At 38.2% G+C, this 20192-nt stretch overlaps 5 protein-coding genes across 5 annotated transcripts in view; 1 reads left to right on the forward strand and 4 right to left on the reverse strand.

Annotated features, from left to right (window-relative positions):
• The window catches only part of LOC100640957 (UBX domain-containing protein 7-like), a 9433-nt gene extending 8063 nt beyond the window's left edge, over nucleotides 1-1370 (reverse strand). The window contains exon 1 of the mRNA XM_019995102.1: nucleotides 1134-1370. Within this exon, the coding sequence (XP_019850661.1) occupies nucleotides 1134-1348 (215 nt within the window). The 5' untranslated portion in view covers nucleotides 1349-1370. The remainder of the gene's footprint in view (nucleotides 1-1133) is intronic.
• Nucleotides 1371-1450: 80 nt separating this feature from the next.
• Nucleotides 1451-8094, reverse strand: LOC105312333 (filamin-B-like). Its single transcript, XM_011404895.2, has 7 exons — nucleotides 7968-8094; nucleotides 7172-7325; nucleotides 6621-6818; nucleotides 6061-6158; nucleotides 5750-5883; nucleotides 5455-5643; nucleotides 1451-5397 (listed from the first exon to the last, which is right to left on the reverse strand). The coding sequence occupies exons 2-7, from the start codon at nucleotides 7264-7266 to the stop codon at nucleotides 1600-1602; spliced, it is 4512 nt and encodes a 1503-aa protein (XP_011403197.1). The 5' UTR covers nucleotides 7267-7325; nucleotides 7968-8094; the 3' UTR covers nucleotides 1451-1599.
• An 80-nt stretch (nucleotides 8095-8174) lies between these two features.
• On the forward strand, nucleotides 8175-9123 carry LOC100631904 (transmembrane protein 223-like). Its single transcript, XM_003385627.3, has 2 exons — nucleotides 8175-8628; nucleotides 8883-9123. The coding sequence occupies exons 1-2, from the start codon at nucleotides 8197-8199 to the stop codon at nucleotides 9036-9038; spliced, it is 588 nt and encodes a 195-aa protein (XP_003385675.1). The 5' UTR covers nucleotides 8175-8196; the 3' UTR covers nucleotides 9039-9123.
• Nucleotides 9124-9134: 11 nt separating this feature from the next.
• Nucleotides 9135-16995, reverse strand: LOC100641081 (leucine-rich repeat and calponin homology domain-containing protein 1-like). The gene is made up of 22 exons (XM_011404896.2): nucleotides 16903-16995; nucleotides 16693-16850; nucleotides 16099-16243; nucleotides 15402-15531; nucleotides 15167-15272; nucleotides 14953-15089; nucleotides 14635-14712; nucleotides 14483-14580; nucleotides 14304-14382; nucleotides 13882-13947; nucleotides 13687-13770; nucleotides 13397-13629; nucleotides 13221-13275; nucleotides 13078-13126; nucleotides 11637-11774; nucleotides 11199-11468; nucleotides 11005-11045; nucleotides 10715-10943; nucleotides 9981-10147; nucleotides 9717-9854; nucleotides 9583-9663; nucleotides 9135-9500 (listed from the first exon to the last, which is right to left on the reverse strand). Exons 2-22 carry the CDS (start codon nucleotides 16838-16840, stop codon nucleotides 9411-9413), a joined length of 2562 nt encoding a protein of 853 aa, XP_011403198.2. The 5' UTR covers nucleotides 16841-16850; nucleotides 16903-16995; the 3' UTR covers nucleotides 9135-9410.
• Nucleotides 16996-17165: 170 nt separating this feature from the next.
• LOC100641209 (G2/mitotic-specific cyclin-B3-like) lies at nucleotides 17166-20145 on the reverse strand. The gene is made up of 11 exons (XM_019995108.1): nucleotides 19969-20145; nucleotides 19815-19922; nucleotides 19278-19453; nucleotides 19137-19197; nucleotides 19032-19068; nucleotides 18708-18778; nucleotides 18410-18640; nucleotides 18195-18350; nucleotides 17927-18076; nucleotides 17423-17550; nucleotides 17166-17341 (listed from the first exon to the last, which is right to left on the reverse strand). Exons 1-11 carry the CDS (start codon nucleotides 20056-20058, stop codon nucleotides 17260-17262), a joined length of 1290 nt encoding a protein of 429 aa, XP_019850667.1. The 5' UTR covers nucleotides 20059-20145; the 3' UTR covers nucleotides 17166-17259.
• Nucleotides 20146-20192: the final 47 nt, after the last annotated feature.

The raw sequence follows: 20192 nt of genomic DNA on the forward strand, positions 1-20192 counted from the left end.
TTTTTAATGGTCATAATTCCAGAAATTTTAATTGGAATCAGCTCAAACTTTCTCCACAGCATAAGGACATCAATATGTATCAGAAAATGTAATAAAAATTGGGGGTGATTTCAAAGCCATTTTTCGGAAAAAACCATGGGCTATAGTACAGGGTACTTTTCAGAAATTGGTTATTTTTTAAAATGGTCATAACTCAAGAAATTTTAATCGGAATCAGCTCAAACTTTCTACACAGCATAAGGATATCAATATGTATCAGAAAATGTAATAAAAATTGGGGGTGATTTCAGAGCCATTTTTCGGAAAAAACCATGGGCTATAGTACAGGGTACTTTTCAGAAATTGGTTATTTTTAAAATGGTCATAACTCAAGAAATTTTAATCGGAATCAGCTCAAACTTTCTACACAGCATAAGGATATCAATATGTATCAGAAAATGTAATAAAAATTGGGGGTGATTTCGGAGCCATTTTTCGGAAAAAACCATGGGTACAGGGAATTTTTCAGAAATTGGCTCATTTTAAAAATGGTCATAACTCGAGAAATTTTAATCGGAATCAGCTCAAACTTTCTCCACAGCATAAGGACATCAATATGCGCATGTTCATTAAAATTTGGTCAAATTATATGCACAAAAAATAAATATTTCTAAAAATAATAAATGCAATTAAATGCAAACATGGACTTGATCTCGACCTTCTCTCCAAGCGACAGTCATTGTTGTTTGCACTTTTGGCTGAGAGGATTGGCAAGAGGGAAAAGTCAACATGAAATAATAAGGACATTCTCACACTGCTAACGATATCCTTCTATACCAATAACAAGACATAATTGAGATATTGAGCTATTTCCTTCCTTTACTAAACTGCCAAAATTAATTCAATATTATTACCCGTTACGTCTAGCGTGTTATATTACATCTGAAAAGGACGCAGACATTGCGTCTTGTGCTGATTTAATTACTCAAGCCATCAAACAGAAAGTCTCTGTATCATCTTTGGCAAAAGAATGATCATTAATTTAACGATAATAATTCTTGATTATATATAATTAATTAAATACAGCAAAATAATTATAAAATAAAACAATCAGGGCTTTAGCCCATCGGGAAAAATTAATGTAAAGCTCTTACGTTTCTTGGTAAGTGGAGGGAGAAAGGGAGGAGGAGGGAGGGGTGTGGTCACTTTCTTCAAGTCCATGATTGCTGTGGTCGTGTGGAGTTACAGTGTCCAAGTGCATACCGATGGCTAGTTCTAGATTACCAGAACATGCTTCCAAGAGGCTCCTTGCAATTTCTGCCGAGGCTCCTGTCAAATTCATAAAATCTTGAACACTCTTGTCCGCCATCTTTTAAAAGGGCGTGTCTAGCGTTTATGGCTGACACGCCTATCAACCACGTGGTTAAAGTATACCAGAACGTAATTTATCCGTATATTTAATCCACGTGCGTTCACATGTTATCAGATAAATCATCAAAGCAAATTTTGTATTTTAGAACGGCAAAGCAATAAAAATAATTAATAATAAAAGCAAAATGTATAATTTTAATAATAATCATGATGGGTAAATGTATTATAATGTTCTTGTGTATAATTAATTTATAGCTCAATGTCAACTGGCATGCTATCTAATGGTTTACCGTTCCACATCAAGTTAACACTATAAGTGTCGTGGGAATTGATCAGAAAATCAACTAAGCAGCTCTCATCACCTTTCTCAGCTTTCTTGGACGATGTAGGCTTGGTTGGAGTGGAAATAGCCTCAAAGCTAGTCGATAGTTTTATAGGAACGGCGCCCGTCTTCTTGCCAGAGACAGTAGCAGACAATAAACCAACTTTACCATCCGACGAACAGTAGGGTATGCTATCAACCAGCGCCTCGCTGGACTCATTCTCTGCTCCTAATAAATCAATCTCGAAAGGCGAGCCAGCTATCTCCACGTCGAACCAGTAGACGTGCAGATCGAAGACATCCGGTCGACTCGGAGAAAAACTAATCTGGTACTTTCCTCTCTCGTATTGGACGACTGTAGCCTCCTGTCGGCCAATGTTCCTCCCGTACACTGCCGCCCCCATCAACCCTCGCAGGTTCATGTCCGGCTCAAACTGGACGCACACGGGAGGCGATGAAACCTGCTCTTTGTAGAGGACACGGAACGGTGAGCCATTCACATGTTTATCGGCATACAAGACTGTCACCATGAAAGTATCACTGGTGCGAGGTATAAATGAAACCCTATATACTTCATCATTGACTTGCTCAACATACAGTGGTATGGTAAGGCCTTTAGAATTAACGGCGGAAGCAGAGAGTCTCCCTTCGCCAGCCTGCGTTACATCAAACACCAATTCAAGGGGTTGGCTTGAGCGCAATGGTATAACTGGATCAAACATGGCTACCTTGCTAGAGCGCGTGGGCGAGTGGATGGAGACAATGAAAGGAGATCCCTTGAGATGAGTCTCTTTGTAGGTTATCGAAACTTTATAATCATCATTCCTTGTTGCACGCATCATCAATGTGTATTTGCCCATGCCATCATACTCAACGCCTGTTTGAGCTCTATTGGATTGGTCGCTCTTTCCAACGGCTGATATCTGAAGGAGAGAGGGGTCTTCAGTGCCAGGTGAGTGCACGTTGAACTCTATATTCTTATTCAGTTGGTAGGCATTGCCACGGACAGGGACTGCTTTGATGAGTGTGAAATCATCAATGGACCATACTCTAGCAGCACTGAACTCCATTGGGTTAGAAAGGCAAGGGACTTTATTGTAGAATACCTCAAGGCTATAAGCTCCTTCTGTCTTTGGAGTGTAAAACAGAGTATAGCGGTGACTCTCAATCCTCTGTATTCTACCTTGATCGCTCGTACCGTTAGGTGTTCTAATGCTAACACTCAAAGTCCCCTCGCCTGCACCAGCTGTACTAATAGGCAGTGACAGTACCTGGTTTAATGGCAGCTCCTGCCCGTGAAGAGATGAGCCATCAATCTTAACAGCTTTAGGATCAGAAACGTGTACAACCACCGGAGACTGTGGTATCTCTTCACCGCCATACTGGAGTACTAGCGAGTGATTGCCCACGCTAGCAGGAACTGCAGTGACAGTGTACACAGAGCCGGTTTTACTCAGAGAACACGAATGCTCTGATTTAGGACTAACAAGCATTGCCCTCAACTCCCCATAACCAGCTTTACCAGTATCAATGCTAATACTGATCTCCTCACCAAGGATGCAGCTCTTGTTTGGATAACTAACAACAGTGCAGGCTTCAGGGCAGAAAGGGACAGGAGGAGTGATGCTAAAAGGACTGCCTCTTATGTGTCGACCGGCCCAAGTAATGTCAAGCGTATAAGTACCAGGGCTGGGTAGAGTGTATGAATAAGTGAAAATACCGTCTTTCGTAGATACCAATTGAAAGTCTTGAGGTTGAGGAGAACCTGTAAACGTTGCTTGCAGGGATCCTGGGCCACCTCCTGAGGTGTCGATTTGAAACGTCATCTCTTGACCAATCAAAAGGGAGCTTGGGTCTAAGCCACGCCCACTAGGAATGCATGCATTAGGATCAGTGACCTTGCAAAAGAACGGACTATTCGCAACGTCTTTTTCACCAAATAAAACACAGACAGTGTACTCGCCGACAGAAGGTGGAACGAAACTTATTTTAAAAACGTTAGATCTGATCTGAGACCCATCAGCGTCAAGGTTCTCTCCTTTCTCGTCCTCAATGATAATCTCCAGACGGCCCCGCCCAGCTTTTGTGCAATCCACTGAAAACGTTATCGGCTCATTGACCACACCTCCAGACTTCAACTGAGACCCCTCGACAATGCAGTAATTGGGGAACGAGAGAGGGAGTGGCTTATTCTGAGAGTCTATAATGTCATCCTGTGGAGTGGGGGAGTGAGAGAGATCGGGTGATGGAGTCTTTGAGGATGTTGTACATTCAGAGGGAGGCTCTGGTGTTGTGGTGGTACTACGAGGCCCGCCCCCTAACCCCTCCTCTTGGTCCATGTCTTTCTCTTCGCTCTCTTCTCTTGGATCATTAACATAGGCTACTTCGATGATATCTGGTTCATCAAGTCCGCCGTCTTCTTTGGGATCTTCTCTTTCCTTAACTTCTCCTTCCTTGTCGGCTTCTACCCATTTCAGTTCATCATCATCAAACACTGATATATCACTGGTGGTCTTAACCTGACTGCCACTGCCTGTTGTCAAGCTGGTGGTTTCTTCATTCTTTGGCTCTTGTTTAATTTCCTTTTGATTTGAGAGGTTCCCTCCTCCTTCTCTCCCTTCTTTATCAAGTAGCGGCTGACTACCAAATGAAGAATTTTCGTCATCACCCGAGCTGAAATCAAAGTCCAGCGAAAGTTTTTCTTCTTCCTGAGGTAGAGAGGAGGTGGAGGGAGTGAGTCGAGGAATGCTACCACGACTCGGCCGGTTACTAAACGATATGTTATCAATTTCGCTGAGGACTTGATCAAAGCCTAGTTCTGCTTCAGCAAGGAGCTCGTCTAGCTGTGACTTACGTTGTTCTCTCAGTCTCCGAGCGCCATCACTGTTTCTTACCCAAGTCCTCAGCTTTATGTCAGCATCAAACGTGTCCCTCTCTTCCTCCTCTTGTCGGTCGTTTGAGGTTCCTACATGTTCTTGTAGACTCTTTCTTTCCAAATACGTCTTCAACCCTTCCCTCTCTTCTTTCTTTGCTTCTTCTTCCATCACCAAGTCTTTATGAATATCATTACTGTCCGTGTGGCTCCCATGAATCTGAAGCTCAAACTTGTCATGGCCAATATCGCCACCCAAAGGGGGAGAGTCGGGAACCTCTGGTGGACTACTGCCGGTAAATTCAGCTTGTGCCGACTCAGTGAAATCTGATGAGAGTGTGGAAACGCTCGTGGGAGCAACAGCAACAGCTTCGTCACTTGATAGAGACTGAAGTGTAGCTCTCTCATCATCAAGCGACCTTTTATTGCTCCTCCTTCTCTTTCCTCCAGGAGCAGTCTGGCAGTTTAAAAACTGAATCAAGTATCCCATCCTCAGTATCTCCTCCGTGTCTTTGGATACAAACTGCCCTGGGGCTATGAGCTGCTTGATTCCTAGCTCGTCTTCAGCCGATTTCATCAAAAACTGAACTCGATCAATGGGAGGAATTTTGACTTCATCTTCATCTTCCTCGCCCTCGTCCATGGTCCCCGGTAGATAAACATTGACTAGTGAGGTCAGAGCCGACCCGTCAAACCAGTCAGATGTGAAATTGATGATGGAATGTTCTGGGATAAGGCAATTGACCCAGTCAACAAGATAGCTATGACAAGGTGAATCGGGTGAGCAGTAATAAGAGAGGTACTGGAGTATTGGGCCTAGTTTACCAGCTGCAATATCATTAGGACTAACAACCTAAAGGAGAAATGAAAAATAAAATACAACTTATATTTTTAATAATATTATTGGTACCTTTGGTATTTGGAAGTACTTATTAGCAGCTTGCATTGCAGACTGTATGTTTCCGGTGGCATTTGCTGGATCAAGTTGAGACACATTGCCAAGGATACCAGGGCTGAGCCTGTCCAGGAGGAGAGAGAGGGCAATACCGTCAGACCAACTAGTGGTGAGGTTAGTGATAGTAGCTTCTGGTAGAAACAACTAATAAAAATATATAAATATTGATAAATGACAGTAACAAGGCAATGGGTAAAGAGGCTAATACAGTATATGAATTACAAATATACAATTATCTTTTATAGTATACCTGAAACCACAGTAGCATTGACTCAGGAGAGAAACCCCTTTTACTATCAGACTGAGGTAGTGGGTAGTGATTTGCCAGCTGTTGCAAGAGGCCTAATGTTAACTTCAAATTGCCATCAACTATATCAGCTGGCTCTATATAGAAACAGAGAAATAATAAGAGGGAGATTAAGTATATTTGCCATATGTATTTTAGAGTGTAAAGCCATCATCTATTAAGTACATAAAGCGTGTTACAACTTACAAATATATGCAGTAACATACACATCTTCATACTATATGTCACTGGATGTGTGTGCCAATACAACTAACCAATGTTTAGGAGTTGGAGCCCTTCTCTCTTCATGCACTCAAATGCAATCTGGACATTTTCTAATTTGAGTAGCCTCAATCTTGGAGATTTATGATATCTGGTAAGAAAATAAGAAATGTAATAAAAGTACCTTATCAACATTCCTATCTAGTATCAAAGGGGTGGTTAGACCTGGGTCACAGCTGCAAGCCAAACACCACAAGTCATGAATATGGCCCACCAAACAAAGCAAACACCTCCAGAACATGAATACCATTACCATCCTGTTGTAGTCTTGCCCTAATGGCTGGGCTGCCTCATTCCGGTTTTCAAACTAGCTATTTGTCAGTTTAGAGGCTCTTAATTACGTGTGTAACTAGTTGACACAATCTACTCACTGATTCCTCCCACATCAGTCTGCATGTAAACTGTTACAAGACACACAAATAGATCTATGCTCATTTACTGTAACTAAAACATGCTCATTTACACAGTCCATAGACTATAAGTAACCTCTAGACTCACTACAAATCATTTCTTTCAATTCTCCCCTACACTCCCCCCTCTCTCTCTCCCTTACCTAATAAACTGTATTGATTCAGGTGCTACTGTTTTCATCAACTGAATAAGCACCAGTCCATCCTTTAGCCCATTTCGTATATCAGTAATTGAGGTTTGGTGTTCGGAGGATTTCAAGTGGCCGTTAATCCAGCTGGTGAATGCTTTCTCTTGATCTTTGATCCAGTCAGACTTGTTCTCAGTGTTAGAATCAGACGCTCTGGATTGGAACAATAGTAGAAACATGATAGGTTGTACGTAATTGTCGGTAATTAGGTTAGCAATGCAAAATGTAGTGAATGTCTAACAGATTATTGAATAAGTAGCTCTACGTCAGTTATTAGGGACATCAGACTACAAAAGTCATGCTTTAATTGCTATTAGCAAATTAATTAAAACTAATCTGCTCTTTATTCGAAAATGCTTTGTATTGCATTCTTTGATGACGATATCTAACCAGGCACCAAATTAAGGACATTTTCAATCACAGAGGCACAGTGCTACTGTATTTTCAGAGAGCATGGGATATTCACAAATGCTTAGCTGTTCCTGTTAATCTCGTTATGAGCTTACTTCCTAGTTCTGGTGGGATTAGTCTCTGGTCTTGAGCTCAGCAGTGAGAATACATCGCCACTGTTCAGTCTTGATCTTCTTTGCTCTCCATTCATTGTTCTTTACAAGCACTCTCTCTCTCTCTATGGAGAAACAAGTCTATTCCAATGGGACCCTACAACAATTAAACAATAAACAACATGAAATACTAACAATAATGATTTATACAGTGAATCAGTAACACTGATTATGTATCAAAAAGTCTACTGTTACTGCATGCGCAAATACTTCGTGTATGTAATTGCAATGGGCTCAAGGAATCTTAATCATAATTCCAACTATTAGCACCCCAAGGGTTGCTTTGATCTTTGATAAGAATCTCCTGTACATTCCCTCCAAGAGAGATGCTGCAAGATACTAATAAATAATGGTCTATCCTTAATTTTGTAATAGGCCTCAATTAATAGTTTAATCAGTTCACGTTTATATGGCAGTCGTTCCTAATGGAGCATGGATAACATCTCTACTCCCACCATTTAGGCTGAAACCTCTCAGTCAGCAAGGCTGGATAATTATACATAATATTAGCATGCAATTCGATTCCTGCATCTCTCACTACTGCAAAATGCATTTTGCTTCATTAATGGCTAAACTTCAAGTGCTAATAAACAAGCAAATGCTGGACTGAAGTGTTAACAGACTAGGAGCCAACAGCTGTCAAGACACCACAGTATCCACGAAATCAAGAGTACAATGTAAATATAATATATCAATTTCAAAAACTGTTTAATAGAAGCGCTGAGGCTCTCTGTCTCACCTTAAATGTGTAGCACTAGTAAAGGTCCTTGTAGAACTATATCTGCCTCTTGTTGGCTGCTACTCTACAACAGATTGTTCAGAAGAGGAAGAGAGAATGATGAAAGTTGCAAATTCCAGCAGAATTAATGATTTTTGTCAAAGCTTGCGAGGGCGTGGTTTTGCAATAAAATTGAGGGGCGTAGCGATAGCTCGTTCTTAAGAAGGTGTGGCTGCACTCGCTGCTCAGCATGGCTGCTCAATCAACAGCAAAACAAGTTCTTCTCTATCAAAATACTGTCACCAAGCCTCTTTTTTTCCTCTTTATAACTGTGGCATCTGGAATTCAGTATACATTCTGGTCCTATCTTGCCTTAGAAGCCTTTAAAGACTATCAACAGAAACCGCCTGAGAAGCATTCTGACAAGCAGAAGGAGGAGGCGGAGTCTGGCTCCACTCAGGGCACTGCAAAGAGAGCTTTATTTGAGTCCATTAAAGAGAAAGCCTCTTCGGGAAAGTGGCGTCTCGGAGTCACTCTTCTAGCACTGACATTTGGCAGTTTATTTGCATTCACTTCAGTGATTTATCCACGACGTACCATTAATAAGGTGATGTATAGTCATAGCAAACAGGCATTGGAGATCACCACGTACACACCTCTTGGAGGACTAACCAGTAAAGAGGTAATATTTACCGTTTTTACTGAATTAGCAGCATGCCTCGTATGATATGGCTTTTACTAACTTTTAAAATTTGCAAAAAAATCCAATTTTGATTGAAATCAGCTCAAACTTGCTACATAACATGAGAATATGTATATATGTATTAGGAAATATATAAAAAGGGAGAGATCTCTCATAGTCATTTTGACAAAATTTGGCCAAAATCCCTGTACATGGTCATCTGCCAGTTTTAATGTCAAGTCATTGTCTCTTAGGTCCCATGTCTGTCTGTTTGGAGAAAAGGAAGCGCTCAATCGAGTCATGTGTCACTTAAAGTGAAGGGAGACATATTCTATTATCTGTTGGGTGAAAAGAATGGAAAATTCCACAATCCAAAAATGTTTGATATGATTATTGGAACTAGAAGATGAATCACTCACCCTTGTACTGTACATTCATATTGTATAATACCAATGTTAAATAAAGTTATTTGAATGAATGCAATAGTCTCTAACAGTCTCTAACAATTTTTGGTCTGCACTGTAGAGAATTTACTTAAGTCACAGTCAATAATAAACAATAGTATCAATAATAACAACAATACACAATTAATAACAATATTAAATAATAATAATAATGATAATAATTACAAGACAAAATATGAGTTTAAAAATGTCGTCGTGCTACAAGTAAAAAAGATAATAATTATAATAGTATTATAATAGTAATAATAATAATAATAATAATAATAATAATAGATTCACTACCTACGGCCACCACCACTAATCAATACACACACTCTCTTAAACAGAAACTGTATCAAGTAATCCTCTAATACATCCAGTTACTCTAACAGGATCCTTATATTCTAATATCTCACCAGCTGAACACACCTATAATGAATATACACACACCAAAAATTAAAAAAAATAATATTTTTATCATTTTAATATTTTTATCATTTTAATAGCATACAATAGTTTCTTCTACGCCCAATTTCTTGCAAGCAGCGAGAAATGCAGCAACATTCATAGTTTGTTTTGGTGCTGATAGTGGCTGGAGAGAGAAAAATAAATGTAGTACAAGGTACAATAGATCAAGTATTTTACTTCTGTTCCTTTTGGTTCGTGAATGGTTGAGATTGTGCTTGGATGCAGTTTATTGACAAGGTGACAGAGCAAGACCCCGTCAGATATGCTCTCGCCTAAATCATCAGCAAGCTTAGTACCTAATAGCTCCTCAATGTCCTACGAAAAAAAATTACTGAGACCAAGAAATACCATAATGATAATTAAAACAAATTGTTAGCACGATTGCAAAATAATACCAATTTTAACTTCGTGTACATGTACAACTAACTCTTGCTCACTTACTTTCTTCACGCTTTGTATCTTCTCCATTTCTTGCTGCATGTTTGCTTGCTGTCGACGTACGGTAAAGTTTGGGTCTTGTTTCCCAATGACCTTAAAGACGTCCTTCTTTCTCTTCTGAGGCCCACCCTGGCCTTTCTGTCTTGGCCATGTTGTACTGGTATCTTTAGCTAAAGAAAGAGAAAGAAGTATACATGTACATGTACACAAGGTGACATAGTGTTCAGTATCACAGAGATTTTTTACAAATTTATAAGTTGCTTTAAAATTTGACAATGAAGTCTTTGGCTAAAAAATCATGAAAAATCGCAAAGTGAGAATTCTTCATTTTTATAATTTTTTCTAATGCATATACACGTTCTTATGTTGTGTAGCAAGTTTGAACTGATTCCAATCAAAATTAGATTTTTTACGAATTTTTTAAGTTGCTCTAAAATCTGGCGAAAGTCCCTGTACTATAGTACAGTGTCATTGGCCAAATTTCACCAAAAATGACTAGGAAAGAATTCTCCATTTTTATAATTTTTTCTGATGCATATACATGTTCTTATGTTGTGTAGAAAGTTTGAACTGATTCCGATCAAAACCTGATTTTTTATGAATTTTTAAAATTCCTCCAAAAGCCATATACAATGTACCTTGTCAGCTCATGAAGCATGCTGCATACAATGCTTTCTGCATGCATTCAAGAATTGAAGTAAGCAGAAAGAATACATGCAAATAGAACAATTCATTACTTTTAGGTTTAGGTGGCGGCTCGGGTCCTTTAGGTTTCTCAGAGTGAGTAGGAGAGATGGGAGAGAGAGGAGAAGGGGGAGGTTCCCCTTCCATATCCTCCACAGCTACATCATCAGAGGTGACTGAGGGAGACAGCGATTGGTCCCTACCCTCGGAAATGTCATCCTCTGAGGATAATGACGGTATGGTATCACGAGGAATCTCAGAGACGTTAACTGAGAACGATACCTGTATGGTAATAAAGAGACCAATATAAGATTAGAGTGGGTTTAAAGTAATGGGAACTTACTTGTTTACCGGCTGATTGATGCTGTGGTGTGTTACAAGAAGCTATCAATAAAATAAGTAATAATAATTAATAATAATAATAATGAAATTGGCATATTACAAAGTTATATTGTATGTAGATGTACATCTTCAAAACTCAAAAAATATCATGTTGATAATACACAATTGTAGATTATAAAATGAGTATACTCGTACCTGTACTTGTGTTTGCTGCCTGTAGATCAAATGATGAGAGCTTGTATTTCTTGTCTATCTCTAGTGCGAGTGAGCTCTCTCCCATCTTGTTTAACGCCACAAGGACTTCACTCCAAGTGTAGGTTGGATTATCCTCGAGCCATTTCTGAAACAGATCATGACAAGATGAAGGCTCTTCTATTGACACTCCAAGGGAACTGGCTAGTCCCTCCAGATCTGATATTGAACCTAACTCTTGTGTCATCTCTTCAAGCTTTGGTCTAGGATATTCTAAAAAAATTAGTCACGTAAGATATATCATTAATTAAGCATAATACATGTACATATAGTATTGCTTCAAATTTCAACATTCCAGCTTAAAATTTTTTGTTTAGATAAATTTTAGTATTATAAACCATGCATAGACTAAAGTAGTTCATTAATGCTGTGTGTGCTTACGGGATTTGGCCTCTTTAGGTGTCGAGGGCTCCTCTTGATCAAGATCCTCAGGAGTGGGCGTGACACTTCCCTCACGAGACGGAGGAGTGTTGGGACGATCCCCTCCTCCCCTATCATCTTCCTTCTCTTCAGATGAGTCTATCAGTAAACACACGCACAGTAAGACATTATAAAGTATATATATCCATTATTAACAACAGACAACTGGTAATGGTAGCAGATCAGCTCTAGGAGTCGGTCGGTGATAACGTTAACTCATTGCAAGATAGGAGGAGAGGGAGGGTTGGACGGAAATGTGACACTCATTTATTTCATGAGATAAGGTTTCAACAAAAATCCAAAGAATGTGAAACAGCAACCAAAGAGCAGCATATCATCTCCTCCATTACACCACACTTAGAGAGAGAAAAGTGGTATGCGTTATCATGCATATGTAGCCCGTACTATATTTATTTGTTTATTTTTTTAATCATGCAACCATTACCAGTTGTCAACATCAAATAAAATCACACGTACAATGCACTACACATCTCTCACTAAACAAAAGCTATGGCCCTATACAGCGTCACATGAGTTGTCTAACGAAGGGCACACTACATATACATGTTCCAATGCATCAGGCACCAGAAATAAACAACAACCATTATTATTATTATTATTATTATTATTATTATTATTATTTATTGTGTTGCTAAGTGAGAGATGTAAGCGTGTGATGTTATTATCCATTGGCAAAAGGAAATGGCCTGTACGGACAAGAGGGCAGAGTGCATTTGCTTTCAGAAATGACATCATTTCATTATTATTATAATAATTATTCTTTTCTCTTTTTAAAGCGGGCGGTTGCATTGGAACAGCATGTGTCCGCGTGGACGTGCATGCCCTCCGTATGACAATCATGTGACGATCGATAGACTATATAATGACAAATCAATAAATTGACAATACTTTTAAAAGAGTGAACACAAACACACTAATACTAGCAAACGCCAGGTTATCAAACTTGAGAAATTAAAATGGTCCAAAAAAGTGTGAGAGGCTCACTGTGTAAGCCAATACTCACATATAAAAGACACTGTATCGTATATAAATGAGACACATACAAGCGGAAAGAAAAATACAAAAATTATAATATTATGCTATTGATGTATGACTATCATACAGAGCAAAAAAGGTGCAGCTAAAGCTAGCAAATAATAATTAAAAAATAATAATAATAAATGAAAAGAGGACACAAGTAGGGTAAATGAGACAGGGTTGGCTATGATAATAATAATTATAATCATATATTTTTAAATTTATGTATAATATGTTAACTGCTGTTATCATTATCATTATTATTATTATTAAACATCAGAACCAAGATGAGATGATTTATTAAGGTAAGGATATGAATACTGATGAAACTGTTGGTGTAAAGGTGGGGTAGGATTATACTGACCATAATGGTGTCTGGAATGATGATGATCTGGAGTGGAGGAGCCTTGAGGCTAAGAGAGAAGAAGGAGAAAGAAATCAAAAAGGTAATTCAAACACACAATGTACATGTTATATTCATTATCTACTCTACAATATTCTACTCACAATGTAATCAACTGGTTTTCCAGGAGGATATAGCTTATCTCTATCTGATGAAGAGCTAAACAATAACACAAAAATAAAAAATGACTATAAACATTGTACATTGTATAACACGCATCTACTAATTAAAGAATTAAATGCTCCATGTACATGTACATGTACAGGCTTTAAAGCCCTACCTGTTTGGTTCGGACGAGTGAGCTCTCAATACTCTATCAGGAAACACAGGACTGGATATCCTGTTATGAGCCGAGGTGCTTGCCACCGTTGACCTCCTATAAGATACTTCCTCTGTCTCTATGGTAACCTCCGCCCCTCCCCCTCCCCCTCTGTTAGTCCGTGGTAGAGTCCCATAATGAGAGCCTGACTGACTGCTGTTGACAGCTGGCTGCTGCTGCTGTTGCTGCTGAGACTTTGAGAGAAAGAGAGAGGATTGTTAAAAGTGGGTGATATCAAAATGTGGAGTTACATTTCTTCCGGATGGACCAGGTGATTGTGATCTGTAATTATACCGAGCTAATTGCTCTTCCTTCATCTTAACGTTACGATACGGCTATAAGAGACACGTGTGAACAAAGAGAGAGAGAGAGAGAGAGAGAGTCAGAGATCAAATCAAGAGAGAGCAAGTTGGACACAACATAGAATACATAACCAATACACTTACACTTCTCTCCTCATAAGAATAATTTGAATAATACTTTAGAGCATTCCCACCTCTTGGGGCAGCACCCTATCCAGAAAAATACATCAAATACAATGTAATCAGTAAATTAATACACAAAAAACACACACATACAGACATTACTAACTGTCATTACATGTACAAATGATCCATATCCTATGCTATACTCATGTACATGTACTTACAAATTAAGATACACACGTATACAATGTATGCCACACATACAATACAATGATAATTGCTTTATTTTTGAGTGCATAATTGATCCAGTTATGATGACAAGTTGTACAAATAAAACGTATAAAAGTACAAGGGAATGAGTGAACGAACAGATTTTATGGGTGTCAATTCAGTAAATTCTAGTATACTAGCTATACGTGTACAATGAATATGTCATTGCTTACGGTGGATAGTGACATCCCGTCTGATCCAAAAGCTGACTGAACAAGATTAGTCATCTCATCTACAAAGCTTCTCTCACCGCTGGATAAGAAATAAAGAGAGAGAGAGAGGGAGAGAAATAAAGGAGATCGAGATAGAGAGAGATATTGAATTACAAAGATATATAATCATAAACACTTACAAATCTGATCCACTCCCACTGAGTGTGGATGCATCAGATATCGGTCTCGAAGCCTTTTTGATTTTATTTCTCTTTCTGAGTAAGCTCTCATCCCTACCCTGTATGTGCATTGTATCATCTATAATGTTCATTCATTGTTTAATCTCAATTACCATTGAGACTTGATCACCGCCATATTTCTCTATCTCCTGAAGGAACTTGAAAACATGATTAATACCCCGAATACAAGTCTATTAAATAAGATACATGTACAATAATAGTTTCATTGTATTGTGTATGTGTACATGTATATGTACTGTACATACTGCTTGATGTGTATATGCAATGAGTGCAAATTGAAAGATAAACATGTATACAAGCAACACTGTACATGTGAATGTAATATATGCTTCATTCAAGCCTTTGACTCAATTACAACTTCCAAGAAAACAAAATTTCATATGAATAGATGATATATGTTGTGTGTGTACCTGAGCTGGAGGCCATTCCAGTGGATTGTCCTGACAGTGGAAGACAGTGAGTGTATTTAAATATCTTAGACTAGGAGGAAGACGAGTTAACATGTTAGCAGAAACATCAAGAAAGGAGAGAGGAACTTTGTGAAGACCTAATGAGAGAGAGAGAGAGAGAGAGAGAGAGGGAGAGGGCATTATAGATAATGAATGCATGTAGCTTCATTCTTACCATCTGGTAATGTCCTTATTTCATTTCTTCTTATGTTTAAATGCGTCAGTGATAACATGTCAACAATAGAACTTGGTAAATCAACCAAATCATTACAACTGACATCCTAAAACAAATAAAATTCAATGAGTAGGTGATAAGAATAGCTTTTAATTACTCACAGATATGTACATGTATGTGTATGTACACACACAGTACAAACTTAAAGAGATTAAGACATGTGTCCTTCACTTACTAAGTTTTTCAATGACTTCATTTTCCCAATATCTGAAGGTAAATCAGTCAATCTGTTATTATTAGCTGCCAGCAGTGTTAACTTTCCCATTGAGACTATTGATGCTGGTAAGGCTTGAATGAAATTTCGACTAGAGAAGAGAGAGAGAGAGAGAGAGAGAGAGAGAGAGAGAGAGAAAGAGAGAGAGAGAGAGAGAAGGCCCTAAGGGAAAGCAGCAGGTGTATTGTCCATGTACGTGTATGTGTACATGTCTACATCATGTCCGATGATCAGAAACACAAAATTAAATGGTTGCCAAAATTAACTTGGCATAGAGAATCACAACAAAATAAATGCATCGGAGTAAAAGACAGACGCCCTTCGCTATCATTAACATTGTTATCATTACATGTAATTGTGGATTTTATATGACTATGTTTATTCAGACATTATGATAATTATACATAATGACTGAACAGTCATCATAAAGTACATACAACAATACAGGAGACCATTGTGTTGTACAGAGAGATTACAGGGACTGATGATAGGAGGATTATTATATCTACTAACATATACTAGTAAGCATGTATTTATACAATATATACAATAAACATGATAGCAGCATGTAGAAATGAAAAGTATTAAGCCTTTGCTCGATAAAACTAACATGAATATAAAGGTGCAAACACAATGACAATATAGTCAGGATTTATACCTAATGTACAGCTCTTTTAGTTCACAGTATCTGATGATTTCCTCTGGTATTGATCTCAGCGAATTATTGTGAAGGTTGAGCGAAACGAGATTCTCACATCTGAGGAGTTGCTTTGGAAACTTGTCAAACCTGTTACCAGAGACAACTGAGAAAGAGAAAGACAGAGAGAAGTGTGAACAGCACATAAGTGTGTGTACAAACAGAGAGAGGGGGAGGAGAATAAAAGAAAGAAATTAAAGAATCGGTCAAAAATGAAAATGCAACTCCAGCCATGCTCTCAATTACCACAAACCACCCATCTTTAGTACAAATACATGTATACACGTACATATGTACATGTACATTATGTTCATGTAATGTACTACTATTTCTCATACAAGATTATGTGCTCATGAATTGCATTTTTCAATCAAAGAAACATGTGCATGTACATCTAATGTAATTATAAAAAAAAGACAAAACACCAGACCCTTAATGAGATAAGATCCACATACCAAACAAACATAAATTTCTGTAGTACCACCACACAACCCAACCAAAATCCTCCATTGTTAATTTCTTAGCCACTCAGTGAGAGGATAATATCAAACTCACCTGCTGTGAATATCTCCAACGGATCGTACACATCGTCTCCTATATTCGGAAAGAGCCTTAGTTTTCTGGCCGATATATCAAGAATCCCACTGTAGTCGGCCTCTTCGAATTCCTTGTCTATCGGGCGGTGCTGCCGCTCGATGGCCATAGAGAGAAGGCTAAATAAAGGCAAATAATAAAGATACAGGATCTATCTGCTCTCCTCCATACCTCCTGTGAATCTCTCTCTCTTTTTCCTAATGAGAAGACACTTCCTCAATATGGAGGGGGAAGCGGTCTAATGGAGGCCAGCCTACCATTCATTGGGGACCACTGCGCATGCTCAGAAGCAACTGCCGCCAAACATGTCCGCCAAATTAAGGTTTCTAAGATAGCAGCTGTATAAGCAGCTAAGCCACAGGAGGCAATCCATGAAAACCAAAAAAAGGATAATAAGTATCTGGTTATTATTGTCAGCCGTGATGTACAAATTACTTATAATCAATGATGTTTCTTTAACTTAGTAAAAATTTCTTAAAGAAGAATAGTGAGTGTAATGCAACAACAATACACAAACTAAAAATAGTTTCAGGAGCTTTCCTCTAATGAAAGTAAGTAATCTTCATGAACATCTTGTAATGGCAATATTAGTGCTACTTTGTGAAACACTCTAAAATAAAATTTAAAAAAATTAAAGCAATATAAACATGAATAGTTTAGGCAAAATAATAATTATTATTATTTAACTTACTCGTGTGAATATTTGCTGCGTACAGTTGATGTGTTACCAGCAGGTCGACTGATGAGATCATTGAGTCTCTGAACCATAGGGAGTAGGTTTGATGCCTCATATTGACTGTAATGTTGTAATGTGGGGGTCTAATAGGAAAGGAATATTTAAGTTGGAAAAATGTACAATAAAAACACAATTAATTAGGTTTGGGAGCAACTTTAAAAATTTGTAAAAAATCAAATTTTGATGGGAATGAGCTCAAACTTGATATGCAACATAAGAACATGTATATGTATCAGAAAAAAATATATAAATGGAGAACTTTCTCCTAGTCATTTTTGGCTAAAGACCCTGTACCATAGTACAGGGACTTTGGCCCGATTTTGGAGTACCTTTAAAATTTTGTAAAAATCCAACTTTGATGAAACAAAAAATGCACATGTATTCAAAAATTCATAAAAATGAAAAATTCTCTCCTGAGTACATTGCTTTTAACATAAAATAAAATCATTCATTTCTCACCCATCCTCCCAATCCTTTCATCCTAATAGAGAGATACATTGCTGCCCCAGCAATGTGCGAAGGATCATCAGAGACAAACTCATACTCTTGGAGAGTGCTCTCACATATGTACCGAGCTAACGTGTGGGTCTCCATATCAGCACCAGCAGCCTAATAGCAAAATAAAACAATAATAACAATAAAGGCTCTACTATACTATAAATGAGCAAATGTGTATTTAAGTATACATCAGTGAATGAGTATTAGATGTAGATGTAATTGTACATACTCTAGCTAGTCTTCTAAGAAACCTGTAAGCTACAGGAGCATTGACATCATACTCAAGTGTTGCCAGTATGTTTCTCTCCATACTGAGTAGCTCATCGTGCTGGTAGGCATCGTCGCACAAATAAATAAAATCATCAACTAATGGTGGGCTCAGTTCCTGAAAGATTAAAAACATCAATTTTCAAACTCTCATAACTGGTTCCAAGTTATCAGTACCTCAAATTTAGCTGCTATAAGCATGGAAGTAGCTCCCACAAGCTGCAGGTACTCCTTCTTTACTTCTTTCTTCTCCAAGTATCTATCAACTATTTTTACAGCAAGGTAGAGCGTCTCGTGGAAAAGCTCAAAGTTTTCTTGTACTTCAACAAGCCAGTCAATAAGTATAGACCGCATGCTCGAGTTTATGAGAGGCTGATGATCAAGATATGAAGAAACTTTAAACTTCACCTAAAGGAGGGAGAGAGAAGAAAAAAAAATTATATGTACAATTGTAAATAAATTGATATTCACATACCTCCCTTTCTCTCATGTATTGGTAAATGTCAGGAGCGTATTCGGATGAGAAGAGTGGATCATGTGATTCAGCTACATAAAGAAAGAGGATGTTATACACATACATAACGTAATTATTTTTTATTTATCTTATACAGATAAGAATAACATGTACCACAAACAGTAAAGGTATGTGCGTACATGTACATGTTTAAACTATTATTAGAACAGATGTGAGGGCAAACAACAGTCCTTATTAATTATATTGTCTAGATGCATAAGATAAAATGTGTCAATGTCTCTATAGTGAATTATCAAGATTATCTATACACAATATGAGGCTTGCCTTCATCAATGTCCTTCCATAATTGAGATTCTTCAAGCTAAAGGAGTAGGATACATCAATCAACACCTTTCCTTAGAGATCTCTCTCTCTCTCTCTCTCTATTACCTTGTCATCCAGTGTAGTGGCTCTTAGCACATTCTGTACATCTGTCATAGGAGTAGTATCACTAGAGAAGAAGAAAGGGAGGGCAAGAGAGAGAGAGAAAAGGGCAGTGAAATAATGAAGGGTGAGCAAGTACAGTCTCACAGTGATTCTGAGCATATTAAAGAATCAGTCAAAGCTAAAGGCTCTTCAGGTATTGGAGATGACGAGTTCTTTCTTAATAATCTTTTTGATCTCCGAGGTGCCTGCTCATATAAGTCTTCATTGTCACTTATTGATGTCAACTCTTGTTTAGGTTTGATGGTAATATTCGTCGATACCTAAAGATCAAAGAGGCTGACACTATGAGAAGAAGGCTTTATAGCAATTAACAAAATATCATGAAATATTAAAAAGGTTGCCTTAGGGTAAGAGGGAGAGGAAAAAGAAAGAAAGGCGGTCACTGAAACTGCTATGCTTTCCAAGTTATCAAAAATAATGCTGCACCACTGCCAAAATTGTGAAGCATGCATGCTGGTTTTTAGTCAAACCACACCCTCCAATGTCCCATTCGAATCGAGTCGACAAACTCGACATAACAAACTCAAGCAAACTAATGTAGAAATGTCCCCCCATGTGTCTTAGACATTCAGAACAAAATGGCTACAAAAAGAGAGGCAAAAGCTAAATAGTTAGTCTTACATTTGTTACATTCCCAAGCGGGTTTCTCTTTGGTTCTGGGGGGTGGAAAGCAGTTGGACTCGAGTGCCTCTTGGTTGGATTAATAGCCAAAGCCTCAGACTCTATCTTCTACAAGAGAAAAGAAACTTAAACCAACTGACCAACAAATAAGTACTTTTAGTTTGGCAGCGTTCCTCCCGGCGTGAGAGTTCTCTTTTATGGCCTGCAGGGCCTTTAGGCTGGATGTTCTTTTTGCTCTTTCCATCTGTTAGTCAGTTGATGCCTGATGGCTCCAATAGGCTAATAGGGCATCTTTTGTATGAGACAAATTTTAACTTGCGCGGGATCCAATCAGATTGCAGCTCGGATCACGTGAACCCCGCCTAATTTAAATTAGCT

This window comes from Amphimedon queenslandica, unplaced genomic scaffold (genome assembly GCF_000090795.2).
Source record: "Amphimedon queenslandica unplaced genomic scaffold, v1.1 AMPQUscaffold_13455, whole genome shotgun sequence".
Classification (NCBI taxonomy): domain Eukaryota; kingdom Metazoa; phylum Porifera; class Demospongiae; order Haplosclerida; family Niphatidae; genus Amphimedon; species Amphimedon queenslandica.

What these genes read in the sequence shown, in the direction of transcription:
- LOC105312333 (XM_011404895.2), bottom strand. Translation starts at nt 7,266, where the DNA reads ATGAATGGAGAGCAAAGAAGATCAAGACTGAACAGTGGCGATGTATTC. An exon ending in GCTCCAACTCCTAAACATTG is followed by an intron (nt 5,884 to 6,060) that starts GTTAGTTGTATT and finishes GTTTCTATATAG; the next exon opens with AGCCAGCTGATATAGTTGAT. An exon ending in CAATGCTACTGTGGTTTCAG is followed by an intron (nt 5,644 to 5,749) that starts GTATACTATAAA and finishes TATTTTTATTAG; the next exon opens with TTGTTTCTACCAGAAGCTAC.
- LOC100631904 (XM_003385627.3), top strand. Translation starts at nt 8,197, where the DNA reads ATGGCTGCTCAATCAACAGCAAAACAAGTTCTTCTCTATCAAAATACT. An exon ending in GAGGACTAACCAGTAAAGAG is followed by an intron (nt 8,629 to 8,882) that starts GTAATATTTACC and finishes ATTGTCTCTTAG; the next exon opens with GTCCCATGTCTGTCTGTTTG.
- LOC100641081 (XM_011404896.2), bottom strand. Translation starts at nt 16,840, where the DNA reads ATGGCCATCGAGCGGCAGCACCGCCCGATAGACAAGGAATTCGAAGAG. An exon ending in TGGAATGGCCTCCAGCTCAG is followed by an intron (nt 14,713 to 14,952) that starts GTACACACACAA and finishes CTTATTTAATAG; the next exon opens with ACTTGTATTCGGGGTATTAA. An exon ending in AGTGGGAGTGGATCAGATTT is followed by an intron (nt 14,383 to 14,482) that starts GTAAGTGTTTAT and finishes TTTCTTATCCAG; the next exon opens with CGGTGAGAGAAGCTTTGTAG.
- LOC100641209 (XM_019995108.1), bottom strand. Translation starts at nt 20,058, where the DNA reads ATGGAAAGAGCAAAAAGAACATCCAGCCTAAAGGCCCTGCAGGCCATA. An exon ending in GGAACGCTGCCAAACTAAAA is followed by an intron (nt 19,923 to 19,968) that starts GTACTTATTTGT and finishes TTTCTCTTGTAG; the next exon opens with AAGATAGAGTCTGAGGCTTT. An exon ending in TTAATATGCTCAGAATCACT is followed by an intron (nt 19,198 to 19,277) that starts GTGAGACTGTAC and finishes CTTCTTCTCTAG; the next exon opens with TGATACTACTCCTATGACAG.